Source organism: Arvicola amphibius, chromosome 12, assembly GCF_903992535.2.
Source record: "Arvicola amphibius chromosome 12, mArvAmp1.2, whole genome shotgun sequence".
Lineage (NCBI taxonomy): Eukaryota > Metazoa > Chordata > Mammalia > Rodentia > Cricetidae > Arvicola > Arvicola amphibius.
In genome coordinates, this window is record NC_052058.2 from 28561860 (window position 1) to 28582659 (window position 20800).

At 36.0% G+C, this 20800-nt stretch overlaps 2 protein-coding genes across 5 annotated transcripts in view; one reads left to right on the forward strand and one right to left on the reverse strand.

Moving 5' to 3' along the window:
* The window catches only part of Ccdc66 (coiled-coil domain containing 66), a 36605-nt gene extending 32368 nt beyond the window's left edge, over nt 1-4237 (forward strand). Inside the window, exons 14-16 of one of the 2 annotated variants that reach the window (XM_038309525.1) lie at nt 784-1034; nt 1439-1563; nt 2365-4237. In XM_038309525.1, the coding sequence (XP_038165453.1) occupies nt 784-1034; nt 1439-1563; nt 2365-2451 (463 nt within the window). In that variant the 3' untranslated portion in view covers nt 2452-4237. The remainder of the gene's footprint in view (nt 1-783; nt 1035-1438; nt 1564-2364) is intronic. The other variant, XM_038309522.1, reaches the window with a different exon arrangement.
* Tasor (transcription activation suppressor) overlaps nt 1654-20800 on the reverse strand; it is a 50524-nt gene continuing 31377 nt past the window's right edge. Inside the window, exons 15-24 of one of the 3 annotated variants that reach the window (XM_038309519.1) lie at nt 20064-20443; nt 18247-18391; nt 16850-16909; nt 12059-12978; nt 9573-9695; nt 8588-8747; nt 8039-8147; nt 5141-5319; nt 4885-5049; nt 1654-4027 (exon numbers count right to left, since the gene is read on the reverse strand). In XM_038309519.1, coding sequence (XP_038165447.1) covers nt 3546-4027; nt 4885-5049; nt 5141-5319; nt 8039-8147; nt 8588-8747; nt 9573-9695; nt 12059-12978; nt 16850-16909; nt 18247-18391; nt 20064-20443 — 2723 coding nt within the window. In that variant the 3' untranslated portion in view covers nt 1654-3545. Of the gene's footprint in view, nt 4305-4884; nt 5050-5140; nt 5320-8038; nt 8148-8587; nt 8748-9572; nt 9696-12058; nt 12979-16849; nt 16910-18246; nt 18392-20063; nt 20444-20800 lie in introns of all 3 variants that reach the window. The other 2 variants (XM_038309521.1, XM_038309520.1) reach the window with 2 other exon arrangements.

A 20800-nucleotide genomic window follows, 5' to 3' on the forward strand; every position in this document is an offset into this window, starting at 1 on the left:
GTATGGTTCACTTTCATTGATCTTTGGTAAAGGTTTAATATATAGAGTTTTTTATTATTATTTATTTTGTATACAACATTCTGCCTTGATGTATGCCCGCACGCCAGATCTCAGTACAGATGGTTGTGAGCCGCCATGTGGTTGCTATTGAACTCAGGACCTATGGAAGAGCAGCCAGTGCTCTTAACCTCTGAGCCATCTCTCCAGCCCTAGAGGTTTTTTGTTTTTTGGGGTTTTTTTTTTTTAGCTGAAGTGGACCTAAACAGGTTTTTTCCCATGTCTATGGAATAAGCATTCACCCTGGATAAATCTGATAGGGAAACAGATTGGTTAAAAACAGTAAAAAACAAACAAACAAACAAACAATGCAGTTATTAGGTGGGAGGTTTGTAGTGACCCTTTGCTGTGCAGACCAGACCGGTTTAGACTCCTTTCACAGACGAGCTTTAACAGTGACTGCAGTTCAGAGAGCACAGGCACAGCTTTATGGGAAATGGTGTAAAGAGAAATGCCCCACATGGTCTTGTTTTTTGAAAAATAACAGATCTTAGATTGTTATCCATAGTATTCCTTAAGGTAGACCAGGCACATCTTGAATAAACTGCAGTGTGATTCGATGTGTCTAAAACATGCAGTTTCTAGGGACCAGAGAGATGGCTCAGCAGTCAAGAACACTGACATGGATTCAGTTCTCAATGTCCTCTTGGTGGCTCACAACCATTTATGACTCTAGTTCTAAAACATGCAATTTCTTATTAAAGTTTGGGTTTTTGTTTTAAATAGGTTCCAGTTATCAGCAATAAAGAGTAGAACTCAGCAAACTCAGACTGATTCAGTACACTCACCATTAAAAAATAGTGACTATGAAAAAGAGAACCTGGCCTTAGGAGACAGTCAAACTCAGTTATCAGAGAAGATGTCTGAGACAACTCACTTTATTCCCTATGTTCGAACAAATGAGATCTATTATCTTGATCCGGATGCACCTTTGTCTAGGCCATCAACCCAAGAGAACCAATACCAAAAATTTCATGGTAAGTCAAGTAGCGTTACTACAAAAATTGAAGATGTGGGCTAGACAGATGGTTCAATGATAAAGAGTGATTATTGCTCTTTCAGAAGTTTGGTTCCCAGCACCCACATTAGGTGTTACAGTGCCGCTTAACAACTCCAGCACCAGGGTGATTCAAGGCTTTCAGCCGCCATAGCCACTGTGCACACACACACTAACCTTCTAATATAAGGCCAGGCAGTGGTGTGCACACCTTTAATCCCAGAACTAGCACTTGGGAGGCAGAGGCAGGCGGATCTCCATGAATTCGAGGCCAGCCTGGTCTACATAGTGAGTTCCAAGACTGTCAGGACCCTACATGTTTCAACATTAGTCTATTACTATTAGTAATTTGCTTGACGATTTTAAACCTCATCTGTCCTTTAGATTGTGACCAACAACAAGAGCTATTTGACTCTGACCATACCAGGGATCCACTTCTTAATCCTAAATTGGTGAAAAACAGGGATCGACAGCAAGCTATCCTTAAGGGGCTTTCAGAATTAAGACAGGTATGAACTTTTAACCAAGTATAAGTAACTGTTTAGATGTTTGTTCTCTATGTTTGTATCCTAAGAACAAAAGTCCCAAGACAGTTTGGATATTTATTAAGACAGTTTTTATTTAAAAATATGTACATTAAACATCAAAACACAATAAAGTGCTAAAACCAAAGAAACAAATACACAATTATGCTTTAGTGAATTTTAACCAATATGGTCCATTCTTTGTAAGTTTAGAACAGAATAGATCTGTTCCAAGAATGACATTATATACACGGAACTATTCACCAGACACTTTTTTTATTCAAGCAAAAATAAAACCCAGTAATGTGCTGAAACCTGCCCGGAGGCCTATTACACTGTACTTGAGAAGAATTTGTCTCACGTGTCGTTTACCCTTTATTGTTCTTCCCAAAGCTAGAAAACTAACCCATTTACTTGTATCCTTTAAGTGCTACCTCTGGTTACATACAGCTTGAGCATGACTCAACCTTAGTAACTCATATAAAGGAACAAGAGAAAGAAGTGTGACGGTCACACTTCACCATAACCCTCACACTGTTTCAGCAGAGCTAAGATAAGACTCTCACTGTGTCTTCTCATGATTTTGAAAATCATCCACGTTGCTTATATAGTAGAAAATACTCTAGCTAGGTAACACCCAAAGGAAGAGGGACCACTACAAAAATTACTTAAAAAGATCAAACTTGAGCTATGTCCAATAACAATTCTATCCTGAGCCAATTATTTTTCCCTACCATGTATTTAATTTGGCTATCACACCTTCACTAACTATCAATGTGATTGCAGGGTCTTCTCCAGAAACAAAAGGAGCTGGAAACGAATCTCATACCCTTAACTGCAAACCAAGAAGACAATTTTAGTTCTTCATTTTAAATATGCTCACCACTCAACTGCATTTTCCAAGCACCCAATGAAAAACTTCACATTATGTAAGGAAATGCTGTATTTTTTTAAAGACAATAAAACAGTTTGTAGTTTAAAAAAATGATCTCTGCCATACTAAGACATAAACTTACTTCCTACTTACCATACTAGAGTCTAGAGACCTCTGACCTGTTAGCGGTGTTGAGGGCATGAGAAGTACTATATTAACACACTGAGCTAAACTCTTACTCAAAGCACTCAAATTCATTTCAGAATCCTGTGGCTTTTCTATAAATTTTGTTTTCATAGTATTAAAAGTGGAGATGCCCCAGTTTTCACAATATAGATTTATTAACAGTAAGCAAGGGATGTAAGTTATATAAGGGCTTGAAATTTATCTCCACCATAAAGTTTTTGTATAGATTTAGTATAGCACTAAGGTATGTAACTAGTTCTAATTAAGACCACCTCAAAGATCTGTTCCAAATTATTCAATACCACTGAAAACAGAAGCTGACAAAAAACGTAAGTGAAGCTAAATTTTTACACAGCTAAACCTGGAGATTGAGAAAATGCTACTTGGTATTGTAGACATAGGTTTGCTAAATTGCAATTGCACTGTTAGATATAGCTTGAGGTACAGAGCCAAAATCCTATTAATATTGACACTGCTGGCTTATACCTGTGTAAAAACACTATACAAAAGCTTTAATCAAAATAAATAATTGACATTTCAGCAAAGTTATCATCTGACATTAAAGAAAATCATTTCTATTTACCATTCTTTTATAAACATCAAATTTTACATATAAAACAGACTTCAATTTGAAGCCCAAGTACAGGTAACAAATGTGAAACTGGAAGGTGCCAACATGAGATAATTTGATTACAGTATGTCCAAAAAAGTATTTATTTCAATTTTCAGATGCTTCAAATGTTACAGGTCAACATGATTTAAGTATATGGGAAAGAAAAAATTTTCTTAAAAGTTAGGAAACTTGAAAAACATGAATTCACTTTTCAGAAACTGAAAAAAGTCCACAACCTATTTTTTTCCTTTTCATTTTTTTTTGAGTTATTGTAATTTATCTTTGGACACATCCTTAACTTAATGGAGATTTCTCTCTATCCAAGTTTTTGTAAGCAGATAAAAAGTAATTTTCATTTTCTTGAGACTGAGTTGATGCAAGGGCATATGGTGCCCCCAGAAACGTCTGATGAGTGAGAACATTAAAGTGACAAAACTGGCGGGACATTTCTAATTGACTTTGATAAGCCTGAACGTTGCTATATGAATCTTGTTCTGCTGAATTGCTGTTCTCTCCTTCAGAGCATACTCTATCAATAGGAGCTCTCTCTTCACAATCAATATGGGAAGTCTTATCTTCTAATAAACTGTTTTGCACGTCAAGAGATGACTGCAATTCAATTTGATTATTGTTTTTTTGATCTGTTCCACTTGATCCTTTGGTCTCTCTCGCCAATATTTCTGAATGAAAATTGCTGAATACTTCTATATGTGAGATTTCGTCCCCTGAATCCAGAGACATATCCTCTTCATCCTTTTCACCGTTTTCTAAAAGAGCTACATTTAAAAAACAAAAAGCCCTCCTCTATTGAAATACACAGTTTGTTTAGTTTGTAAAATTATACACTACTCACACAACATAGTGCGTCAGGATCTGCAAAGTCCACAATCCCTTAAAGCTTGGTCTTCTGCCACAAGTTCACTTAGTCACAACACTCACATTAGGTGTGAGTGTCCAGATAATCCGATGCTAAAAGCTTCTCGAAATGTGTTCACGTTTAATGTTGGGAAATCCCAACTCCCAGCTCCAAAGGGGTTAATGTCAAAACAGCATCTAAAGTTATACGGTAATTCAGTATTTCATAAGACAAATATGAAATAAAACTTCTGACATGTAGCTTCACTGAATTACTAAACTGCTTATCTCTACTGAATGCTCAAGTCATCTCTGCTTTTCACAAAAAACAATTTAAGAACAGCTTTTATTTAAAGTCTGGAACCAAGCAGAGGTCAGCTCACAGAAGATTCAAGGTAAGATACCCTCACTACCTTGTAATTAAACTAACACATACATCTGAAGACCTTTCGTAGCCCAATAATCCCTCTACCTGCCTTCACAAATACAAAAACTGACAGCTAAGAGAAGGCAATAAAGCTTATACTCCCTCAGAGGGAAAAATAAACCTCTAAATATGTACTGTCCACAGAATAGACGAATGAATGCATAGCCTATACTAACAACTTGTACTGGCTACAGTATAAACAAATGAGCAGATCTTGTATATAGTAAGTCCTACAGTGATGTCTACTATTGACTGGAGTAAATGGTTTCAATAAACATTTCACTATTGGATAAACAAAACCATTCCTCATTCTGTCTCACCTAAAGAAAATGAAAACTACTAAAAAGTTACCTGACTGTGACTCAAGGTTCTCATTAGCACCAAGCAGCGGAAGATTTTCTTCTGTGGCTGAGCTGTGATACCCCACAAGACTTTTAAAGTTTTGCATAAAGTCTTCAGCAGTTGCAACTACAATTCCATTATCTGTATAACTGGAAACCATCTTGATAGTCTTCTCTAAATTAAAGAGAGAAAATGTACAGAAACTGATATATTCAGAATTATATTAATACCCACTCCAGCCGTATCAGCAAGAGCATGTTCCTACCTGTTAGAAAGACTATGTGTCGCTGCTGTATGTTCTGAGCCTGAAGCCTGATAAGGCAGTCCATTTCCGGAGCATTTCGCATTTGTGAGTCACAATTGTGATAGGACAAAATCTCAACCAGATGTTTCTTCTGATACACATTTAGAAGAGACAGTAGACTCAGAGCTTTAGTATTCAATCTGTTGAGATTAAGCAGAGTTCAGTACCTAGATAGTGGCATTTTAAAATCACTATGGAGATTTCTGTTTCAGCACTTCTCAACTGAGGAGGCTAATAACCTCCACAAGCTGGTGAGCTTATTGTTTGATGTAAGAATGCTAGTTAAGAGGAAAGGAAAATGGGAACTGTGCATCTGATGAGCATGTTTTTTGAGGACAATCTTGGAATTCATTTAGACTAAAACCTGAACCATCAGTCATTCTATTTACTAAATTATTATTAGCTTTATTAATGTTAGACTTTAAGGCCATCTAAGAAAAAAAATGTTGGGCACAGTGGCATACGTCTATAATTCCAGCACTTCAGGAGGTGGATAGCCTAGACTACATTGTCTCATGAACAAATAGAGTATAATTCTTCCTAACATGTAGCTTTTAAGCTATTTATAATACTTTAAGGTAAAAACTGGAGATACACCTTTGGGTGTGTTATGTCTACACTATATATGAACATATACATATATATATATATATGCTTATTTCATAGGTTGTCAAAATGAGTAAGTCTAAAAAAGCTAAGTACTAGCCAGGTGTGTGTTACAACTTTTTAAATTCCTGCATTCAAAGAGGCTGTGGAAGGAAGATTTTTGAGTTTGAAGCTGTTCTGGATTATATAGCAAGACTGTGTCTCCAAAAGACAGAAGTATTTTAATTATGATACATAGCCAAACACTGGAAATATTTTGCCCTGAATTTTCGATGTCAATAGGTGTTACAGCAATCAAAAGACCTGTGACATAGAACTAGTTTTGGTGGTGTATACGTATAATTCCAGTACTCTGGAGGCAGAGGTAGGACTGCCCATGAGTTTAAGGGCGCCTGGTCTACTAAGTGAAGGCTAGCTGGAGTTACATACAACAAGAGGTCTATTTCAGAGAGGGTAAAAAGTAACTACTGGGGACTGAAAAAGAATGGTTCATTGAGTAAGAGCACTTGCTCTGCAAACATGAGGATCTGATTCATATCCCCAGAACCCACACAGCTGATGTGTCTAAATCCCAGCATGGGGAACAGACTGGCAGTTCATGAGAGCTCCCTGGCAAAGTGTAGTTGATATGGTGAGCTGAACCAAAGTTCATGGAGAGACCCTGTTGTAAGGCAATTAAGATGGAGAGAAAGAGGAAAACAAATGACATCCTACTCTGGCCTCTGCATGCACAGGTGAGTACACTCCACATACAAAATTCTGTGACTTACACTTAGGAAATTCTAGCTGATAAAAATCCTCTAACGTGTAATTAATTATTAAAAAGCTCCATGAACACTAACAAGATACAGCATCTCAGCCTGGTAGTGGTGGCGCAAGCCTTCAATCCCAGCACTCAGAAGGAAGTGGTAGGCGGAACTCTCTGAGTTCGAGGCCAGCCTAGTCTACAAGAGCTAGTTACAGGACAGCCAGAGATAAACAGAGAAACCTTGTCTTGGAAAAAACCAAAAACAATTTAAAAAAAAAGTTACAGCATCTCAAACTTACCATACTAAGTGCCCTCCAAGGGAGTGACTCCCCCACATGCAAGAACCCACGCAAACACACATTATAAACCAGTTTCTAACTGAGCCTTTTCAGGCAGAGACAACCCTTGGCGATTTGATTAGTTACCAAACTAACTTACTTGGGACAGGGTCTGATTTACACTGTAAATATAGATCAGTTTTTTAAATGGCTTTAAATTTGTCATCTATATCACAACCTTTCTCCCTAAGGCTTGGATAACTATGTAAACAGGAAACAGAAATATCCTAAGAGCCAGGTGTGGAGTGCTGCTGAAAACTGCCTTTTGGTCTTTTAACAGGGTGGCTGCACTCGAGAATGCACAACAGCTGGGTTGCCTGCCAAAGACTTGAACAAAGACAAACCAGCCAAAATTCCAGCATGATTAGGAAAGATACTTATGAGGCCCATCCCTATTGGCAGCAGACAGGGGTCTGGTAACAACAAAGTGTCATTTTTCTTCAATTAAAAGTGGGCCCTGATATGATATGCTTATGCTTTGATGGGCAGCCTAATGAAGTAGTATATGGGCCAACAGTAATTGGATTCAGTGGGTTATAAAGGAAAAAAAGAGAACATGAACTTGGGAAGACATGGTATGTAGAGAGGCCTGGGAAGAGTTGGTTAAGGAGTAGATAGAATCAAAAATACATTGTATATGTGTATGATATTATCAAAGAGTAAATTAATGTATTTTTAAAAGGCTTGAAATATAGCTCACAACATGTACTTCGTATCTAGCATCACCAAAAAATTAGAAGATTTCTGATCCTCATGATTATGCAGATCCACATGCAGATTAAGTCAATTCTAATTATCATACTATGAGAACTTAACCAAATTTTTTATGTCAACAATATCACTTCCTCAAAAAGAATAGAATAACTCAGTATTTATTTATACCCACTTACTGTCTGTTGACATACATGAAAACTTCATAATCCACAAACCCAGAAAAAGGAAAAGTTTTGTAAGCATTGTTAAAAATCAACAATTATTCATAGCTGGGTGGTGGTGCCAGCACACACCTTTAATCCCAACACTCAGAAGGCAAGAGAGAGGCAGGCAGATCTCTGTGAGTTCGAAACCAGCCTAGTCTACATGAGATAGTTCAAGGGCAGGCTCCAAAGCTACAGAGAAATCCTGTCTCAAAAACAAACAAAAAATTTAGTATTTTCTATATCTTACCTGCCCAGTTCCTTTAGTTTCTTTTGAAATTTACAGTGGATTTTCCATTGCCATTTCCCTTCTGGAGTGCTAAGTTCTTCAAGGAATGTCAAAAAAATTTTAAGGCTCTCTGTTAGAGACAATGAAATTCAGATGTTAAAGTCAGTACAAAACAGTGTCTGTCATGCTGAGGTTTTGGAAGAAGTGCTTGTTCGTATTTACACAGGTCTATTTTTTCCCCCTATGCACCCAAGGGAAAGGGAACTCCTTATAGCATTAAAACTCTTAAAACACCTACAAACAAAATAAATACCCAATAACACCACCACCACTAGAATAATCCAAGTGCCACAGCAGGCAGTGTAGACCAGATTTACATAAAAGTATATATAAAAACAGAATGCAGAAGATGAGGTGGCAAAAACTCAGGAAAAGATAGAAATAAGCCTGTTAGCTGTGAATGGCACAATAACAATGCACTTTTTAATCCCTTAGTTTTAATTTTCCCTGAAAACCTAGGGCAACCATAACCCAGAAATAACACACTGAAAATAACATACTCATTCTTACCAATTGTGACAACCTCTGGATTTAGGATTGATTCATCAGACACAATAAAGCCACCAGACACAAATAACTCATTGTATGTATGATTTTTAACATCATCCAGGCTGTCAACACCAGCAAAACTAACACATGGGAGCTTCTTTAAAGTCACCAAGCAAGGTACCTGTTAAATACCAAAAAAACCAAAAATAGGATGGATAAATGAACTAACAAATATATATAAATATAAAATAACCCAAGAAGAATAAAACTTAAAAAATATACGATCATTGCCTCTGGCAAGTAACAAAATTAATATTTGAAGTACTACTTCCCAGTAGTATAAACCAACATACATGAACAGAACACTAAGCGAAAGGAATTTACATTAGGCTAAAAACAAGAACTGGATAAAATGCTAATATATTTCTAAATCCATAAACAGCCAGAATTTAAAACAGGGAGCCAGGTGTGGTGATACTTGTCACCCTACCTGAGATGAAGAGAATTAAGAGGACAGACTGGGCTGCACAGTTTAAGCTAGTCTAGGCTACAAAGGATATCAGCTCACAAGCAAACAAACAAAAGGGACGGGAGGAGAACCTGTGGTGCTACAATAGTAATGAAAGGCTGATTTGAGGCAGGCTCCTAAGAGCAGGGAAATACCTCCACATCCAAGGTCAATGGGGACTCATGGCAAAAAAAAAAAAAGTTTTGTCTATATATGAAGAGTTAGCAGAACACCCCTCACCTCTACATTCAAGAAACATCTATTACTTTTAACTAATCTAAATCACAGGGAACAGGGAAGATTCATAACACACACCACCTTCATATACACAATTCTCACAAGCTGGTTCCTGGACAAGTACTTAAGCATTATCTTCATTTTATGGGGGAAAAAAAAAAAAAAAAAAAGCTTTTTTTTTAAAGAAAAAGTTTTGTTCTTAGAATAAGATTTAACAATAGGGTAGTTTTAGAAAGTAAATCAGTGAACTTAATAGTATACCTTGTGAATGAAATCTGCAATGTCTTCATTTTGAATAATAATCAATAGTTTATCTAAGGTTGACCTTCTTTCCAAAAACTGATCTGGATGACATTCTGTATTGCCTAATTTGGTAAGATACTCCTGTCAAAGAAAAACAACAAAATCAACATTAACAAACTTTTTAGCAAACATCAATTTCCAACATTTATTTAGCAAATAAAACATAAACTGATAAGCTTTACCTAGGACAGTGAACTTTTTTGACTTTAGAAGACTGGAGAGCTCATCATAACCACTCTTACAATTTAAAGAAAGCATACAAAAGCTGAACTGCTGTTACAACAATGGATTAGTCCAGACCCTTGGCCCACTTTTACCTCCATCACGGTAAACCCAGGACCTCTTAGTGATCTGTGATGGTATTACCAGAAATACTTCCCTTCAGAATATGGCCATGACCACTGAAGTTTAATCCAAAACAACTCAAAAAGAACTCAAGGGCCATCTTTAATATGAGCAGAGTTGCTTACTAATGGTATTCCAATTTAGCCCTTTTCTGCCAAGTTTCCATCTTCAAACACAGCAGCTTCAGTCATCAAGCATGTCTTCTCCGTGTTGGTAATGCAGCACCGCCTTTCAGAGGGCACAGCTGTATGCTCTTAGGAGCTCCCCTGCACTGTTGCTTGCTGGCCGAACCCTGAACCCTGAAGTGAACTGCAAGATCCTGAGGTGACATTCTTCATTCCAAAGACAGGAGATGAATTTTTTTTCTACATTAACAAAGCTGCTCAGGTAGCATAATCGAAACTCTGCTTGCTTGTCAAGTAGACTACCCAGTTGTCAAGACAACATTTTTGTAAAAACTTAAAATGTAGGGAAGCATTTTCCACAATGATTTTGCCTTCAACTCTGCAGTTTTTAGGATGGTCACAAACTACCTTTTAGTTTATTAATGAAAAGGTAACTTATCCGACAAGAATAATGGCAAATGTATTTTTTATACATTTTCAATTTAAACTTCAAATTACTCTGGATACTACTACTTAACTAGTATAGTAACAAAACACTTTTATTCCAGAAATATTTAGAAGTTTAAGTTTTTTGTTTGCCACAAGGCAGCTCACAACTATCTGTAACTCCAGTTCCAGGGGATCTGACATCTTCATACCAATGGATACAAAAGTTAAATAAATTATTTTTTTAAAAATGATGTTCTAACCTGATTTTCTACAAGATTTGAAAGAGATAATTTCTTACTCTATGTAAATAATAATAACTTAAGCTATAATTCAAAGCACCATTCATAAAGAATTGTATTTCCTATCTCTTCAATACAAATGTTACCATGGGTGTTGAACAATCCATTTTTAAAAAGGGATTACACTGTGTTCAACTTAAACTCTCTTGCTTAGTACTACACCAACATGCAGCTATGTCCAGAGTTCTGTGTTAGAAATGTGTTTCTAAAGTTGAAAGTTAAGCTCTATGTTCAATTACAGAGAACAAAGATGCTGTCAAGTCTCTCTTCATCTTTCTACGAAAACACACAGAAAGTACAACAGTGATATGCATCCTTTTTCATTTCAACGCTCTTCATCTATTACTTGGGATATCACATTAAACAAGCTAACATGAGATACCTTATAAAGATAAATGGATTAAGCATTTGTTATTGATACTGAGTTCTTGAACTATTTAGTTTTCTAAGTCCCTCTGCTGCCGCTAACAAAACAAACAGAAACTCCAGTCACAATAAATAAATTGCATAAACGGAACATGCAGTTACTTCAAAACTCCAAGGTCAAATACCTTAAGTGGTATTCCATAGCTATGGGAGTCTTTCTCATCATTAAAAGTTGTGACATGGTCAGGGTATGACAAACGAATGTGTCATTATGCAATTTCTGGATATTTGTTTCATTCTTATCATTAAAACTCCACATGAGAGAGGAGCAGCACAACCTACAATAACACTTTGCATTTTTCCTTCTCATTCATTAAAAAAATTAAGCAAGCCTTATATAAAACCTCCAAATCAAAGGCCAGCAAACTAGCTCAGTGGGAAAAAGTACTTGCTGCCAAGTCTCTGAATGAGTAGTGATTCTCACAAGCTGCCCTAGACTTAAGATCCTCCATACATGCACTTAGTACCCTCCAAAAATGATAAAAACCTGCTTTTTGTTTTTTTGGAAATCTAATCTCAGAATCAAGTAAATCTACAGTTATGACCAGAGGCTTCTTCCTACCCCATGATAGTGGGGGTCAAACACTTGTTAACTGAGCTGCAGCCCCAGGCCCTTATACACATACAAACATTCTTAAAAATTCAACAGAAAAGATTCTGACATCTACAATGTTGAGATCATAGGTTCCCAATGCACTATTCTATTCAATTCTTAATTACTAAATTCAGAAAATAAAATATGGCCACCTTTAAGATTCAATTTTAGAGAGTTCAGACCACTGAGTTTATAAAGCACTATAATTACCTTCTCAATATTTACCTTTATTTCTTTGCAAAGCAAGCTCTCCTCTTCTTCATGAATGTAAAATTTCACAGTATTTTTCTGGACATCTTTCATTATTTTAACCAAACTATTAAATACTTCAGGTTCTAACTGGCTTATAAAATTTGAAAGAGCAGGCTGTGCAGAAATGTTTATATCGCCAGGTGATTTTGTTATTTCTTTTTCTACTGGTTCCAGAGCAGTATCACCAGGTACAGTGTGATCAGAAGTCAAAACTAATTCCTTGCAGGGGTGTAGCTGATTCATTTCTACTTCAATCGAAGAGGAATACTGTTCATTAGAACTGATATCTTTTAAAGGTTCAGGACACAATGGCTGAAAAAGGTCTTTACTGTTGAAGTCACTTGAAGAAACTGATACAATATGCCTTCCCAGAGAATTCAATGCTGTTGTATGAGAATGATTAGGGCTTACTGGTGGCAAATTCCCACCCTTAGCTGATGCTTTAATAATAATAGTATTTAGTTTTTCGTGCAAACCATCTACAAATTCCTGTACACCAGCTTTTGAAGTCTTAGAATATATGAACTCAGAAAGGCGATTCATCTTCTCTTGTGCCGAAAAGATAGGTGTGGAAATTGTACTAACATATGAAACATTCTTTTGCTTCAAAATCTCTTCAATCTTTCTAGAAAAGAGATGGAATTCTCCTAACACTGTGTTCTCTGTGGTCTCACTCACTGCAGGAGGCTCTGCTGCTGGCACACACTGCTCTTCCACTGTCACCACCTGACCTGACACCAGGTCCTCCTCAGTGGTGCCCTTTACAGTGTCTGTAAACGGAGAGGGTGGAAACTGGTAACCAGCACTTCTTTCTCTACTTATTACCCGAGGGTCGTGAGGAAAAGCCTCCAGTGGTGGCAGACACACCAGTGATTCTCTTGGTGATTTTATTCCTATACAAGAAGAGTTTATTATTATAAGAGCAATCCAAATGGGTAACATTAAAAAAACAAACAAAAACCTCATTTTTAAGAACAATCAGATCAGGTACATATTTAAAAATATACATTGCAAAGTAAATTCAAAACATCAAAAAATTGTGTGAACCCTAACTGCTCTACTTATAGGCTAGGCTTTGGATTTCAGTAAACAGAACAGCAGTGCTGACAGTTTTTTCTTTACAAGTTCAAAAAGTGTCTCTCTGGAAAAAGGTTTTTAATAAATTGCCTTTTTGGCAAAACACGTTAAGTCGCTTTCGTGCCATTCTGTACATCTGATGCTAACAGTTGACCAATAATTATCATACCACATTAGTTGAAGAATGGAATATAAGGCAACTAGAAAGCCCAACATAAACATTATAGCATTTAAGATCTTAAAAAGTTGCATCATTTTTAGGCTTGCTTTCACACATAGGTTGGTTAATGGATTGCCTACAGCATAACAGATTTATTCCCATAACAGGGAAAAAAGGCTTAAAAAAACAGAAGAATTATTTCATAGCTGTAACAGTAGTACCCTTTACAATGTTCTCCTACTATTTTCATTTACTTTGTAAATAATTCCAAGAAGAAATAAGCAAATTTTATTTCTTTATTCCTGTAATCCAAAACTATGAATTTTGGATTACAAAATCTTTGTGTAATCCAGTGCTAACAGGACTACAACCTTTGGCTTGTAAGAACTGGCTCAATCTATTAGTTTATACTGTTGTTTTCCTCACAAATCTTAAATTCAAACATGATTAAATTTTTAAAACTACTTTTCAAAGCAAGAAGTCTATTTTATAAATATGAGGAAAAATATATACAACTTTAATTTACAATAATATATTTTAGAGATAAAGTCAAAAAACTGTCACACAATTTTAAGACCTGGAAAAATTAGAATTTTTCCTTAAGTCTTTATCAACACCATTCCCTAACACATCACCACTGTAGTATAGAAAATGGTGACTCTAAATCAGAAAACCCTAAATTTTCAAACCTCTAGTGAGTGCTACAATGAATTTACAAGTTTATGCTCAGATATAGCTGCATTCTTTCTACACAAAATTCATTTTTATTTTCCCCAAACTGTTTTCAATGTCATGACCACTATATTCAATTACTGTAAAGACACTAATATAGTAAGAACAACAAGCGTAAAGGTCAAAACAAGGAAAAAAAAGCAAAACACCCAATTAATTTGTCAACCATTCAAACTGTATGAAATTAATATTATAAAGTTCAAGTATTGCCTGTAAGACTCAGGAATACTGAATGTTCTACATTTAAATTTACATCATTAAATTAAAAGTATTTAAAATAATATAAAATATATAGAAGGGCATATAAGAAATTGGTAACATTAACCTATTGAGAGCAAAGTAAACACAATACTTTTCTTTTCTGTCTTTTAACCCCACCCATTCTTTTTTGTTTTTATGAGACAGGCTCATGGTGGCCTGGAACTCATAAATCTTCCTGCCTCAGCCTCATGAGTACTAGAAAAATTGAGAACAATTATTTTGATTAAAATTGTAAAAGTTTTTAAAATATAGGTCATCTTTAATGCATTTATTTTTCCGACAATATAGGTGTCTTTTAACAGATGTTTGAAATAAAAGCCAAGTTTGAGCCACCGCACCACGGGGGGGTGGGGGGGGAACCATCAAGAACATGGATTTTAAACAACTTTATAGCCTAGGCTACACAGAAAAACCCAGTCTCAAAAAAAAAATTATTTATTTATTTTTTTAAGAGAGGCTGTCAGTGGGTAAAAGCACTTGCTATGCAACATTAGGACCAGAGTTCAAATCTCTAGAACATATGTAAAAAGTCATGCATGGTTGCACATGCCTGTAACATTACGGGGTGGAGAGAGGTGGACCTCAGGAGCCTGATGGCAAAACAGCCTAACTTTGGGACTGGGAAGATAGTTCAGAGGTTAAGGACACTGCCTGTGCCTCCAGAGGACCTGGGTTCAATCCCCAGCACCCACGTGCAGTTTACAACTGTCTGTAACCCCAGTTTTAGGAGATCTGATACCCTCACACCAATTCACATAAAGTTGTTTTTTTCTTTTTTTTTTTTTTTAAAAGCAGCCTAACTTTTTGAAAAGGCAGGCTTAGGCTTCTGTTTCCGTGAAGACCAACCCTCAAAGCATTAAGGCAAATAAACCCACAATAGAGGAAGAAATCAATGTTCTCTGACCTCCACTTGTTCACACCTACACACTTGAATGTACTCATATTCCCTATATATATATACCCACACATGACACTTAAAAGCCAAATAAACCTCTTCAAAAAACTGTGAACATAATCTAATTTTATTTTACACAAATTACTCCATATGATTTTAAGATCAAAACTTTAAAAACACCATCTTCATCAATAAATGATTTAATAGACAGATGCCATTATCTATAATACATGTTTATTTTACTGATTGTTGACACAAAGTACCAGTCATTTGATTTTTAACATGTGAAGAAAATGAATTATTTCTCAGATGGTAATGTCATTTAGATCTAACTTTCAATTATACAGTATGAATACAGTATCTGAAGGAAGAGGATGAAGATTATGAAGTTCAAACAAGATTAACTATTTTTCATAGAAAGATGTACTTGCAGTACACAACATAGATGGAACCCTGACCTAAAGTTGAAATGAAAGTGCCAAACAGGCAAGAGTGGGTTCAATTTATGGAGAAAAAACTAAACACATTGTAAAGAAAGTGAGATGAGTGGCCGGCCACCTACTGTGAATGGAGAGACTGGAGAGGAAAAGCTAGGGTGCCAGAACTGCTCTACATCTTGACTTAGGTAGTAGTCACAAAGTTTATTTATGTGGATATTACTGAGCTGTACACTACTACTTGCATACTTTCTTACATCATGTATTTTTAAAAATAAATCATCTTTCCTAGGAGATAAACATCTTCCTGAGAATGGTTAATTATTTACTAAGAAAGCCAGTTAGCTTTTCTTCTAAATTAAGAAACCTTCAGATTTTCCCATGAATAATATTAAGAAAGCCATGTAACTTTCCTCCTAAATTAAAATAACAAAAAAAAACCCACAAGATTTTTAAGAGTAAGGTATTAAAACAATTGGAAACATTAAAAAGGTCACTATCAGACTCAGGCAAGAAAATAATGCCAACAATGTGCAGAGAAACTGGGTCTGACTGAGCTCAGTCAGACAAAGGAGACTGTATCCTGTGCCATCTCCTGCAATTAGATCATCAGCAGGACTTTTGTTTCTGGAAACAGTTTTCAATCCCTTAAACTATCTGAGAAGTTAGCTTTATATTCAGAAAATTTGGCCAAGAAGAAGAAAAATTATGAACAGAGTATGAAAAAAAAATGACCAGGTGGTGGTAGCACACACCTTTAATCCCAGCACTTGGGAAGCAGAGGCAGGTGAATCTCTGTAAATTCGAGGTCAGCCTGGACTAAAGAATTAGTTCCAGGACAGGCTCTAAAACTACAGATACTTTGTCTTGAAAAAGGGAAAAAAAGAAAGAAGGAAAGAAAAAAAGTGGTTATCTTGTTGCATTTTAAAAATAAAGATTGGTTCTTATAGAATATCCGAAGAAATGCACTAAGAAAACATTTTCATATTCCTTAATCACCTGATCAGAACACAGATCACATTTGTTAAGAAGAGTATCTGATACAATTAAATTTTAAAATGATAATTAAACAAAAAGATATTGTCTAAACTTCTCTCTATGGAGCACAAAGTAAATCCATTTCCTACTGATGAAGAACCAGAATGCAAGTAGCAATTCTGAAGAGGGCACATTGGGCAGAAAAGCAAAGTGAGCCTTCTCACCTGGTGTTTGTTTCTCACCATGTTTCCCATGCTGGTCTTCTGGGCTTCTTGCATTCCCTCCTGAGGAAAGCATCCATTAGATTTGCAGACTCTCTTCAGATACCAGTGACACCTATTAGGTACCTTTCAGACAACCACAAATGCTAACAAAGGAATAGTCCTTTCTTTTGCCTAAATATTCTTAAAAGGTCATTTGGAAATGGGAAGCTTCCCATTTCCCTTTCCATTCAGGTAATGGAAAAAAGCAGTACCTATATTATTTCTTAAAATGACTCAACAGCAGTTATAAAGGTTTTTAAATGAAGAAAGGCTGGGATAACTATCACTTACAAACTACTTTTCTATTTTATTTCAAAGTTTCACTGTGTCTCCATTTCATAAGAGTTATCAGTTCTCTCTCCATCATCAGGTCTAGGATCTCCTGCCTCCTCTGGTAAGGTAGGAAGTAGAGAACAGTGCAGAAGCCAATGGACACTCATCAAGTTTTAGAAATTCTTCTCAGAATCGCTACAGGTCTCATAGATTATAAATCACAAGCAGTCTACTTTTCAGCAAAAGTCATTCTTTCTTCAATTTCTTTCCAAAGTCTAAATAAAGGTATAGGAATGGAAAAGATGTGCCCAGAAAACAATTCTAAACATACTTAGATAACAAAGACGAATGAAAACTTGAATATTAAGAGCATGCAGTGTGTTTATGGACAAGTAAGAATATTACAAATGACAATCCTTCAACAACCATCAAATGCCAGTGGTTCAATAAGTTTCCATGAGCTATTTGCATTGGTCATTTCAGGCTGTGCTCTAGAACAAACCATTAGGAAATCAAATATCCTAAATACAGATGAGGCTCAACATGACTATTTACTATATGACAGACAGCTTTGTAGTGAAGTTTACATTAGTGAGTTTAAAATTACTGGCTACCCAAAGAGCATTATTTCACTCCAACACCTATTTCCAAGATCAGTTTCTAACAAGTTTTCAATTGATAATATGAATGCTAAAACTCCACAAGAGTAACTATGCCCTAAATCCCTGTATTAATAAGCCCTTTTGAAGATACTTGCTGATGTCAATCAAGAATTATAATAGTAGCCGAGTGATTGCGGCACTCAGGAGGCAGAGGCAGGTGGATCTCTGAGTTCGAGGCCAGCCTGGGCTACAAACCAAGTTCCATGACAGGCTCCAAAGCTATACAGAGGAAAAACTGTCTTGAAAAACCAATAATAAATAAATGTGAAATAATATATTGCTAAAAATAAAGACTCATGGCAAAGCCACATTAGATAGTTACCTTGTGAACCAAGATGGGAATCTAAAAAAGATGAAACTCTCCAGGAAACTGGTCCTTAAGTAAAAAGAAGCAAACTTATGACCAAGTATACTAATCCTTACCTGTAATTGGAATCAATTTCCAATGTATTTCTGTCTCTTCTTCATCATGTGACTTAGAATGTTGTCTAAGGAATCCATGCTCAATGGAAACAGTGGGACACAGACTGCACTCTTCAAAATTACTGACATTAATTAAATTAGGATCCTAAAAAAAAGTACATATATTTAATAGCTTTCCTTTTAATATCAAGACTATACTACTTCCTCACCACAAATGCACAACTTCAGTCCAAGCATTACAAATAAATAAAACCAACATTATAAAGTTGTAATAGTCTAGATTTAAATTTAAAATACATTTTGCCAAGGCCAGGAATGGTAGTGCTTGCTTATAAATAGGTTTGGAAGGCAGAGGCAGGAAGATCAAAAGGCTATACCTTTTGAGGTCAACCAGGTTTATACAGTGAGTTACAAACCAGCCACAGGTTCAGAGTGAAACCCTGTCATAAACAAGCATACACCTCCCCCCAATGAATAAATGAAATAAACAATATATAGTGTCCTTAAAGGTTATCTGGGACTTGGCAAGATGGCTCAGTGGGGAAAGGCACTTGCCATCAGCCCTGATGACCTGAGGTAGCTCTCTTCAGGAGCCACACGATGGAAAGAGAACAAACTTTCAAAAGTTATCCTCTGACCTTCACATGTACTCAAAGAGTAAAAAAAAACAAATTATAAGACGATATAAAGAACATTCAGCAATAAAGAATATCAACTGCTCTTACAGAGAACCAGGGTTCAATTCCTGAAACCCCACACAGCAGCTCACAACCATCTTAACTCCATTCCTTTCAAGAGATCTGACACCACTATTATACCAAAGATGTATGTGGTGCATTTACAAACATGCAAGCAAAACAACCACATGAAATAAAATACATCTTTAAAAACACATAATACATTACCACACACACAAAACTGGTACTGATTTAAAGAAGTGAGTGGTAAACTTTTGTTTTAAATTTTATAGGCCATAATTCAACTCTGTCATTGTAATTTAACAATACCAACAGGTAATATTTAAATGAACAGAAATAGAATTTAAGTTATAAAAACAGGAAGAGGCCCATACTCTTGTTAAATGTATTAAAAAAAAATTAACAACACAGGTTAATATCTCAGTGCCTACTACATAAGCCTCCCTACCCCCATCTTCTCCCTAAAATAAGTATCTCAAAACTACATGAAGTTTGAGGCATGCATACAACTTTTATTCAAAGGCAGAATAAGTAAGCTATAAGCCCTTAAGACTATTGTAGCATCTTGGTATTACCTTCAATGATTTAGCTCTTTTAGGGAAGTAAGGACTAATGCAGAAGTCACTCTCTACTAAGCACAAACCATACATAAACAAACTGGATTCCATAGTAAGCAAATCTGAGAGTCACCTCAGAGATAAATCTCAAACTCTACTCATATGTATTTGCTACCCCATGTTAGTAAGTTCAGCTGCTTCATCTGCCTCACTTTCTGTTACAGCAGAGAACAGCCACTGCTTAAAGGACTCATTATGAAACAATATGAAACTAACTCCTACTATGCCAAGTTTTACCACACTGACAAACTTTACATTATTTATAAAGCACACAAGCATAAAGAAAACAATTACTTCAGTATTTACCTTTTTACAACAAGAAAAGCTTAGAATCACCCTCCAGGACAAACACTGTTACTCAGGAGTATGTCTTATTTCTTTCTGAAAGGAAAGCCACTCCCTGAAGTGCACCTACACTCTTTCTTCAGCATACACAAAAGCAAACAGATAACCAGAAAGTCATGTTTCTGTCTGTCAAATGTAGCTTATGGTCAATGCCTACCTCACTGGTAGAACCAAGAGTAGGGTACTTTACAGACGCTGCATCAACTTCTAGCAGTGGGCTCTGAGCACCCTTAAAATGAACATTTTCAACGTTTGTACAAGCAGGCTGCTCACAGTCTTTCTTATCTAAAGGATTCAGCTCATAGTCACAGTTTTGTCTTAGCTCTTCACAGGCACCACTGCTACTCAGTCCTAAGGCCTTGTTGACTGTATCTGTCAGGAATGCATCTGAGTGCCTTGCATCTGAGTGTCGTTCATTTGCTAATGCTTCTGATAACCAATTATAAAGCTTATGGGCATCTCCAATGTTACATGCCTCTTCCTGTTGCAGTCTCAAGTTAGGATCGTGTCCAAGTAAGCCAATGGACTGTGGAGACTCTGAGAAAAAGAAAGAAACGCCATCTCTTGTATTTTAAAAGCCAGCATACTCATTTATGACAGAATGAAAAAACTTAAACTTTTTAAAACCCTTTAAACTTAAACTTTTAAAAATATAACTTAAAAATCATTTAAGGCATTTATGGATAGGAACTAAAATATTTTAGGCTTAGATTTTACAAGTGTGTGTGTACTTTACAATAACTGTTTCTGAAAAATTGAAGTGCATATTAAAGAACAAATAGCATGGCCAGATCCTTGTTTGTCTGAAAACAGTCTTTTCAAAAGCCAAATACTGAAGATAAAACTAATCTTAACAAACCAATAGAGAGGCTACTGAAATGAATTAATTTAAAA